Source organism: Phoenix dactylifera, unplaced genomic scaffold, assembly GCF_009389715.1.
Source record: "Phoenix dactylifera cultivar Barhee BC4 unplaced genomic scaffold, palm_55x_up_171113_PBpolish2nd_filt_p 000467F, whole genome shotgun sequence".
NCBI lineage: Eukaryota > Viridiplantae > Streptophyta > Magnoliopsida > Arecales > Arecaceae > Phoenix > Phoenix dactylifera.
In genome coordinates, this window is record NW_024067891.1 from 148666 (window position 1) to 159336 (window position 10671).

General features: G+C 40.6%; 1 protein-coding gene across 1 annotated transcript; it reads right to left on the minus strand.

Moving 5' to 3' along the window:
* Positions 1–7258: 7258 nt before the first annotated feature.
* Positions 7259–10048, minus strand: LOC120106117. The gene is made up of 5 exons (XM_039119004.1): positions 9783–10048; positions 9530–9682; positions 8334–8417; positions 8095–8229; positions 7259–7543 (listed from the first exon to the last, which is right to left on the minus strand). The coding sequence occupies exons 1-5, from the start codon at positions 10020–10022 to the stop codon at positions 7535–7537; spliced, it is 621 nt and encodes a 206-aa protein (XP_038974932.1). The 5' UTR covers positions 10023–10048; the 3' UTR covers positions 7259–7534.
* Between the last annotated feature and the right edge of the window lie 623 nt (positions 10049–10671).

Here is a 10671-nt window from a genome sequence, read left to right on the forward strand (position 1 = left end):
GCGCCGAGCTCAAGCCTACGTTGACTAACGCGTCCTCACTTACGAGGTCGTTCAGAAGGATGTTTTCCTCGAGGCCGTAAAGAGCATCGAGGATCCTCTGCTCATTCTCGGATAGTTTGGGGAGTCTGTTGGCATTCTTGTGCCGGGCCTGCCCCCACCTGGGGTTGAATCCCCATGACCGCTCGGAGGACAAAAAGAAGAATTTCTCCTTCCACCCATGAATGGATGTCGGAGCGCCCCGAAAGAATGACCGACCACCCCGAAGGGCAAGATAAAGCCATTCTCCGTCTCTCGGGTTGGACTTCAGTAAGAAGCACCACCGAAAGACATTGATAGAAGTTGGTATCCCGTGCGCAAGGCACAAGGATAAAAAACCGACGATTGTCCTCCACGCATTTGGGGCAAGCTGCGCTGGGACAAGTTGATAAGTCGTCAGGAGCTCATTCACAAACGCGTAGAGGGGGAACCGCAGGCCGGCCTAGAGTATTTCTAGATACACCCCGATTCGACCCGGGGGAGGTCTTGTCACTCGATCCCCCGACCCTGCAGGTTCCAGATGGAACCCCCGCTGAGGGAAAAACCATTCCTCAGCCATCTCCACTTCCTCACCGCTCATAGTGGACCCGAATTCATCCGGACCACGACCCATCCTAGAAAAATGATCAAAAGAAGAAAAACAAAAACCTCCGAGCAGACAGGGGGGAGAAGGCACCTACTGAAATCTTCACCGGAAATATCAACGAATCAGAGAAAGACGCGATGGTCGCCTCAGGATGTCGCCGAAAGGAACAGGAGGACGGAAAGAGAAGGAACAAGGAGCGACTATAGCGGCGGCCAAATAAAGGCCCCTGGGGCCAGAAAGGGCATTCATATAGACTTCTCCGATGGTCCGGATTGGCGAAACAGGATCCCGCTCCCCGCCTAGATCGTGCCACGCATCGGCCCCGAAAACCGAAACGACATATTAAATTTAGACCGACGCCTTGAATACAGAATCAGGGAAGCGCCGTATCGGATCGCGAAGCCCCATCATGAGCTCACGAAGCGAGAACACTTCGAAAAGCGAAAGGGTGTCGCTCCATTTCCTCCCATTAAAAGCGCCTTAAAGCGCGCGGAGCGCCGAAATAATTCAAAATCTTCCGGCCCGCATCAATGCGGTAGAAACAACTACTTCCCACGCCCGAGCCCACTAGCGGCTCGAACTCAGAAGACGGAGGGTAGTGTTGGGGAAAAATGAGCCACTCCAAAACATAAGGGCACGCGGTTAGCATGTACCTGACGACATCCGACCTGAAGGCGCCCGACCAGGCGCCCGACCGAAAGCCGACCTGGAGGCGCCCGACCAGGCGTTCGGCCCGAAGCCGACCTGAAGGTGCCCGACCAGGCGCCCGATCGAAGCCGACCTGAAGACGCCCGACCAGGCTCCCGATCAAAAGCCGACCTGGAGGCGCCCGTCCAGGCGCCCGACCAGGTGGCCGACCTCGAGACGCCCTGTCTGAACACTCAACCTTGGCATCCTCGACCCTGAGAGCCCGGCCCCCCGACCGCACCTGCTGCGGTCACATCCTCCTGCAGTTCGACCAGGGAACATGCCCTGCCACTGCCTTCAACCATTAAAGCGCATGGCCTCTGCTGATCTCCGGTTCACTCAACCATTAAAGCGCATGGCCTCTGCTGATCTCCGGTTCACTCAACCATTAAAGCGCATGGCCTCTGCTGATTTTCGGTTCACTCAACAATTAATGCCATCCATGGATCTCAAGCCCTCCACGGCAAGTCCGCTCGGCTGCATCTGATCAACCACGACGACTCATTGCCGTCAGCTTGATCTCATATGGCAAGGCATTAATTCACACGATCATGCATTAATTCATACGACATGCTCAATCATACGGTAACCCGTTCGCTCCGTCACATCACAGGTATACCTATATCCCTCTATAAAAGAAAAACCCCTCCTCCGAGAGAGGGGGTTGGCAAAACTCGGAAACTCTTGAGATATTCTTCTCTCCCTCCACATATTTGCTCCCTCCGACTTGAGCATCGGAGGGCCGGCGCCAGAAACCCCGGCCACCGGCTTTTTGCAGGTCCTCCGAAGGACGCCGCCCGCCGACAGACCGCCACCCGCCATCTCGCGCCGGAGCTCCTCCTTCTCAGCCGAGCGGTCACTCCCGGGTCCAATTTCCAGCAACAAATGGAATAAGCATAAAGTGAAAGTAAAATGAAGGGGGAAAGGAGGAAACAGGGTTAGGGGTCTGGATGGTTAGAGAAGTGATCAGACAGGAAGAATCAGAAAAGCTAAAATATCAGGTACAGAGAAGTAAAATATTGCATTAAAATTATGAGAACTTCCTAATGCAGTCTCCAATCAAAGATGAAAGGTTGTTGAAGACCCTATTGTTTCTGTCTTCCCAGAAGAAACAGACTATGGAGATGGTGAGACGATATCAACCTCTTCTCAGTGCAGGTGCATATTTCCAGATTGTCTACAAGGAAGTGAACTTGGCAGCGAGCCTGAAATTTTGAGCTTCAGCAAAAAAATCGGCAATTTAGCTATGACTGATCCATCATAGACTTGGGCTATTAATAGATTAGTTAAGATGACAGATGAATGAACCTGTTGGATAAATTCACGTAAATGACCACATGGAAAGGAACCTTAAATATTTCCCTCCGTGTAAATTAATAAACCCTAAATGTTCCAACAAAACCAGAGCTCTGGCATCAAAGCATTTTGATACACGTAATGTTTGACTGTATGAAGCCTATTCAATGTCATGTTGCTGGTTGAGAGTGGCAAGCAGATTAAGAGGAGGTGCAAATATGGTTAGGAGTGCAACTAGCTTTGATACAACTTGTTCGAAAAAATAGTTGCCTAGAAATTGCTATATCATTATTTTATAGAAGTATTATAAATGAATAATATACTAGATAAATTCTGAACATTGAAAAGAGCTTGCCTGAATCAAGGCGTGTGATATAGACTGCCCTAAGAACGTAATTCGCCCCCTACGTGCGGGTTTGCAGCGATCTCGTCCTCAAGGTACAACAACCTGGCTCAACCCGATCCTGCTTTAATGAGCACGATCGCTGGGGAAGCTTGACCCGACCGACTGCTTCAGTTGCCCAAAAAATTTAAAAGAATATAGAAAGTAAAAAGTTGGAAAATAAAAAAAAACTCTGTCTGTGGAAGAAACTCTCGGAAGACAAAGTACCAGTAAAAGAGAGATTAGATTAGATTAGAATTAATCCTAGAGGAGTCTATTTATAGACTCCATCCGAAGACTGAAGAGATGCAATGGTTCCGAAGATACGTAATATTTCGAAAACATCGTATTTTTTCGGAAGCCAGCGTTCTCTTCCGAAGAGTTACAACTTTTCTGAAAGAGATGTCTCACAAAATAGTATTTCAAAACATTTAAAACAACTAAAGGTTAGGGGATAAAAAAATTTAAATCTTTTTTTAATTAAAACTCCAACAATCCCCCACAAAAGATTTAAATTTTTTGAACATCATATAGTAGAATATTTAGGCAACTTATATTATGCAATGGGTGAGGTGTCTCATGGACTTGAACCTCACTTAGTATTGATAATATCTATTTGAAGAAACTATAGTGAATTAGACCTTGAACTAGGTCCTTTGACTCAGACTTCTACTGATCACATACATAGTACAGATAAATTGGATCTTTATGTGGTCAGTGCCATTTAAAGGCCTTGCGCTTCAGTTGCCCAACCTCGTAGTCACAGCCTAAACAATACTTCTTACATAGGTAAGTCCTCCAAGGGTATTTGTGACCTAATACCCTACAAATTTTATATCTTGGACTTATTAAGAGTATAACTCAATCTTTTCAATATATATTTTTGTCACTGATAAGATCACTCATCATAGGGATGGGAGAAGATATACGTCAAAAAATAAGTCCGAACACAATCACTCAATCAGCTTCATTTCTACCACATTGAACCTCTTTCATGAGATTTTCAATCACAGAGGTTAGATTTCCACTATTGGTGACCAAATAGTGGACTTAAGCCCTATCCCCCTCCATGAATCTAGGACTCCACTCCTAGATCAACCCTTAATTATAAGATCTGCCAAGTATTTTTAGACTTGACAAATTTCAAGAAAATGGCATTACTCATTTTGAGTTGTCTTACAAATTTATGATGAATTCGGATATGCCAGTTCATCTTTTTGTTAGTACTCTTTTGATTTGTAAGATTTTAAGTAAGATTCTAAATTTTGAAATAAATGCAATTAAGAGCAATAATATAAATAAAATTAAATAACCACACGAAGAAATATAACAAGTAATGTAACTTTGTAATTTTTGTATATTTTTCAAAGCAACAGTATATATTTTAAGAATAGCTAATAATATGCACAGTTTTTAAAGCAATAATAATTTCTGCATAGCTTTTAAAAATGCAAGAGTTTCTGCACAAATTTTAAAAATGCAGAAAATTCTGCATAGAAATTAAAGATTGCAGAAAATAGATTGCACATAAGTTAATGTTGTAGAAAATCTCCATGATTTTTAAAGCTACAGTAATTTTCTATATGGATTTTTAATCTACAAAAAAATTTTGCACAGATTTTAAAGTTGAAGAAAAAATTCTACAAATATTTGAAATCTATAGAAAATTTCTGTATAGTTTTTAAAGTTGCAAAAAATCTGTTTGCACAATTTTTAGAGCAATATGACTTTTATATAGGTCAAACTACATTTAGAGATCCATTTGTGGTATTTTGTTTTATAGCCAAATTAGCCATAGGACAAACTACTGCGACTAGAAAAATCTTTGGAAGCATTTTTATGATAGGTTTAAATCCTAGCAAGGTTACTGGGCGGTGCAGACATAATTAATACCAATTTTGTAATACAAGTAAATACATCTACAGTTATTATATATGGGAAAACAAATATGTGATGTTATTTTCCTGCAACTACAAAACCACTACATCAAGCATTGAAATTATATTTGTAAATGCAACAACTACAACCAAATATAATCTCATTTAAAATGCATTTCTCAGTTACAAATATCCAAAGACTATCTAATTGATTATAATCTTGTCCAAAGGTAGTTCCATGTGCTCTTTTTTTATCACAGATTTTTACATATAATGAAACACCATGTAGCCCTTTATTAAGCAGATGGTAACTATATCCATCTGCAAGTTTACCATAATTAAGATATCTCACTCATAAAAACGAATCACCAACATAACTCGGTTTCCATTGCTCCTCCATTATCTGGCACCATACAGGCTGCCTTTCTCAGACCAACTGCCATACATACAGCATATCATTTTTGACTGAAATTTCTTAGTCAGTCAATGCCATAATCATATGACAGATTGAACCTTGGGCACTTGGACAAAGAACTGCAGAGTTAAAGAATTCAACAAGCCAACTTTGGCCTATAATCTTTTGCAACATTTGGGTTACCTTTGACTTTTGTCATCTAGGTAGTTTTCTTAATCACTATGTTGGTACCTTGCTTCACCAACCTTGTCAACCTGTAAGCAACGCTGCTTTCACATCATTGACTAAATGGTTGACTTGGTAAACTGTGTTATCTCTTAAGGATTTCTTTATAGTTAAACCACATTCCCAGTTGGGGTCCTTGTTTTTTAATGCAGCTTATACGGTCATGGACAGGCCAGTGCTTTACGTAGCTCTCTTGGTAGCCGCGCAGTTCTCTAATTTACACGTTTAAGTCACTTCCATCTGCGGTGCACATCAAGTTAGATTGACCAATTTTCTTGTTGACCCATTTGTAGTTAGGTTCGCTCAATTTATCAATGGGTTGGGTTACACTCAGGAACAAAAATCTTGGCATGACTCGTTCGTTTGAACCAGGTTACAGCAGTAATTTTGTTTACATGTTAGCCTGATTGTCATCATTTCTGCTATAGTTTATTATTTGTATGTATTTGCATGCATATGATATTCCAGTCTCCGTTACTGTGTATTTTGTGTAGGTAAGCATGCACATATGATGTGATAACATTGTCTATGTATAGAAGCCAAGTCTGGTACTGTGTTTACAGTTAACTGTTGCATTTTAAATTGGATAATTTGTTAATAACATTCTCAGGACATGTGAGTAGTGGAATTAATCCAAAATTAACCTCTTAATTTAGGAAAGTAAATGGCTTTCTTGTCCATTCCCTTTCTAATCAGGAACAAAACATTTTATCTATATTCACCTCTCTGGCATCTCCCTTTCCCACGGACATCTTTTATCGCATGCTCGGTAAGGAAAAGACTAATGGGGATGCTGGGTGAATTAAGAGGCATAAAGCAGATCCCAGAAGCTGGGATACTGCCTGCATGCAGCCACCTTTTGTACTATATAGTAAATCATCAGATGTCATAGGCCATGGAATCATCCTATTAAAAAAAAAAAGAGAAAAAAAAAATTGTATATCAAGCAAGCTTCCAATAACAATGTTGCTACAACAATTCTCTATTAAAATCACGTTCTTAAGCTGTTGGAGAAATAGTGCTTAGAAATTGTTATATCATTATTTTATAGAAGTATTATAAATGAATAATATACTAAAATAAACTCTGAAGATTGAAAAGAGCTTGCCTAGATCGAGGCGTGTGATATACACTGCTCTAAAAACGTGATTTGCCCCCTACGTGCAGATTTGCGGCGATCTCATCCCTAAAGAACAATAACTCGGTTCCGCCTGATTATCTTCTGACGAATACGATCGCTAGGAAGGCTTGACCTAACCGTCTCTTTCAATTACCCAAAAAAAATAAAAAAATATAGAAATAGAAGAAAATTATAAGAACTTTGTCTGTGGAAGAAATCCTCGAGAGACAAAGTACCAGTGAGAGAGAAAGATTAGATTAAATTAGGATTAATCCTGGAGAAGTCTAATTATAGACTCTATCCGAAGACTGAAGAGACGCAATGGTTCCGAAAATACATAATGTTTCGAAAACATCGTATCTTTCCGGAAGCCAGCATTCTCTTCCGAAGAGTCACAACTCTTCTGAAAGAGATGTCTCACATAACAGTATTTCAAAACATTTAAAACAACTAAAGGTTAGGAGATAAAAAAAATTTAAATCTTTTTTTTTAATTAAAACTCCAACACAACACATGGATCAAGAAAGTATCAAACCAAACTGGGCAACCAAGTGCTTCCATCACACAAACGTATAGTAAAACATGGACCAATGATGAGACATTGACAAGAACATATAGCTTGGTATTCATTTTCATTTATCACTGTGGATGCAAGAATGTAAAAGAACAAATACTCCAAACGGAGACTTAAGAAGTAGAAATGAAGCTGAATCTAGAAAACACTACAAGAAGCACTAGCACTCTTCAAATATCTGTCGAAGAGCTCCACATGGCATAGAAGACACTGCTCAAAGAACAAGTCGCACTTCTCAGTATAAAACCATGGTACTGTTACGGAGGTATAAGTGGCTCTCTACTGCACCGCTATATAGTGCCCTCTCGGTTGGATTCCTTTCACTTAGGCTTGAGTTCACATCCCCTGCATACCAGTTGGACATAGAATTAAAATTAAACAAGAAAGCATCATGATGAGGCAATGGAATAATAGTATATCTCCCATTTCTTATCCTATTTTGGGTTCCTGATATTATTTGGACATTGCAACTCTTTTAGAAGTGTTAGGCATCATAACTTATATTTATGAAGTCAAGAGTCAATGATGAAGTCAGAAGAGAAAATAAAGTGATACTTCAGTTAATCATTCAATACCAAGAGTCTTAACCACATGAGGGAAGCATAAACGTGTGATTCACAGTAGTCTAATTATATCACTGATTGGATGCAACTAATGTTTAGCATGAAGGAAATCTACTTATTATTCTTTGCTGGAAAATTGTTACTCCAAGAATTATTACCACTAGTGATTATCAACAATTTCTCTCTGAAGAATCTAATGATTTAATTTTTCACATGAAAAGGAGTCCGTCTAAATCTATGAAGAGCAAGATACGAGCCCCAGATGCACCACTCTCGAAACAAATTCATTGCTGAAAAGGACTTCACACACATTATGTCTAGAATATTTCTCACTTCAGCAGAAGCACTTGTGGAATGCTTGCTCTCAGATGCTGGAGATATGTTTATCTTTTCAATAGGTAGGAGGCAGTCACTTTCTTCAGGTAGCTGCATCTGCAGGTCCGTTATCTCTTTGCTTAGTGCCTCGGCCTTGGATAAAAATTAAGAAACTTAGATGCTTATGATTTGTAAGAAGAAAAAAAAACTTAGACTTCTATGATTGGTAACACAAGAGAAAACTTGTTCTATCTTACCTCCAGATCCGCTCTTTGAAGCTCGATGGTTATGCTTGAGTTCTCTCTTTGTAAGGATTCAAGCTGATCAGACAATCTTGCCAGCTGGAGAAATAGCAACATCTTATAAATACACAAATTTTATGGATACACAAGTTATGTTGAACAGGGAAAATGACTGAGGAACGTGAGTCCACAGGTTTATGGCTATAACTGAAAATATAATTAATTCAAAATCAAATGAAGAGAAACCTATCTTGTCTATAAAATATAGCAGAAAGACCTATTTCAAATCCTGCATACATATGCAACTTGTCTGTGGAAATTAGGACGTCACAACAAGCATGCTAGTGACAAAAATACAATGGAGAAGGACTTCATGAGAACCAATCTATTGTGCTAGTAAGTTGGTGATCGAGAAAGCTGATGTGGATCTTATATCGTATCATCCATAACATTTTGGTTCATCTTTGGAAGTAAGATATTATCTTATATACTTATAGAAGAAGCATATAGAATAACAGAGGATTATGTGATGTTCTTGCAAACTGTAAAAGCTGAATGCCTTCAAAGGCCATATATAATTATATAAGACCATATATATGTACTATATCCAAGAAGATAAAGGAAAGAGAAAAGATGAAAAGCTCCTAAAATGGAGGGGAGATGGAAATGATGCATACTAAAAATAGGTGAAGCAGGGCATCCAACAAGATCGATCAATGGTCAGAAGCAACCCATACAAGATTGCAGAACGTAGTGCCAGAAATTATTTTCCCAATTAAAAGGATCAGTGAAACACCCATTGTCTACTCAAAGGATAAACGATTCTATCAAGTGCTTTACTTGAACATTCAAGATTAGAGAGTTGGGATAATGACAGTGGCATTAGAAAAAAAGATTATTCTGCCTCCATGTACTTTTTTTTAATATAGTGAATGGTATAACATATCAAAAAGAATTCTATAATGTTGCTCTGATGTCGAAAAGAATGGTATAACATGTAAACAAAGGAAAGATGACTCTGCATTCATGCCTTGTGTTTTCTTACCAATGCAAGCATTGGTTTTCACCATTTTCTTGATATATATTTCTCTACAGTCAGGAATATTTCTATGTCCAGCACATCGAAGTTGACTGAATCAGGAAGATTCAGAAAGTATTACTATTTCAAGTTTTGATCAAGAAGAACCGAAGCAAGAAGATTCATCTCGCACCTGTTCCGTTTGAAGTCTTTGTACCGTCTCAAAAGGCTCAAGATGTTTCTTGATAGCTCTCGCTGCATCCTCTATTTCGGCACTTTCCCTTTCCTTGTTCTCCTTTTCCTGGAGGCACGTTCTCAGCTGCGTGGCGTTCATGCTCGTGCCATCCTGTTACAATTCCAAGGAAAAATTAAAGAACGCTATCCGTATATATGTGGAGAGAGAGAGAGAGATTAAAAAGGCAAGAATTAGGGAAAGGAGCACAAACCTCGAGTTGTTGCAAGCGCATGCCAGAGTTGTCCACTAACTCCAGGAGGACCCGGATTGCATCTCGGAGGCAGATCTGTTCCTTCTCGCAATCGTTAAGCTGCTGCTGCTTGAGAGTAGAGATCTCATCTTGGACTTGGAGGCTTCTGCGGTCGTCCAGGTTGATGAAGGGCTGCAGCTCCGATAATGAGCTGCCGGTGGATTCTTGGATGATCCTCCGGGACCGTGGAGAGAGCTCCATTGTTTGGGAACCAAGAAAACCCAAGAAACCCCCCAAAACCGCAAGAACAAGAACAGAAGCGGATCTCGAAACTAAGAGCAACAAGAAGCTCTTTAAGCAGGGAAGGCGGGGGGGGGGGGGAGGGGGGTATGGAGGGGAGGGGTCGCGCGAGAGAGAGGGGACAGGGAGAGGAATGTGGAGGGAGGGGGGAAGAATGGCTCCATTTGATAAACGATGACACGCCAATTACGTTACAGCGAAAGTGGACGCCAACTAGGCGCTCTACACGTGGCGCTGTAGAATTGGACAATTAGCGTTAGACGCCGGTTAGCGTTGGATACCGGTCCAATGCACGGGGTTATATTTGTTTAAATCATAGTACCCTTTCTTCTTTCTTTCTTCTTTTTTTTTTTTTTTTTCTAAAGAAATCATAGTACTTTGGAAACCAATTATTTGCTGATATTGGTGTTATCAAACACGTTTTGTAAAGCCCAGCAAACTGCCCCGGTCAACATGTCCGCCCAGTCGCTTTGGCCCCTAAAAATAATAATAATAATAATAATAAAAACATTTGCGCGCATATGCTTCCTCTTTGAGTTGGTCGGATTCTATCTGATCCCCGTCGGATTCTGGTCGCAGCCGAGCTCTATAAGAGCTCCTCCCCATCCTC

Excerpts from the sequence above, each read along its gene's own strand:
- LOC120106117 (XM_039119004.1), bottom strand. The coding sequence starts at position 10,022 with ATGGAGCTCTCTCCACGGTCCCGGAGGATCATCCAAGAATCCACCGGC. Across the intron at positions 9,683-9,782 it reads TGCGCTTGCAACAACTCGAG|GATGGCACGAGCATGAACGC; the intron begins GTTTGTGCTCCT and ends GAATTGTAACAG. Across the intron at positions 8,418-9,529 it reads AAAGACTTCAAACGGAACAG|CTGGCAAGATTGTCTGATCA; the intron begins GTGCGAGATGAA and ends CTATTTCTCCAG.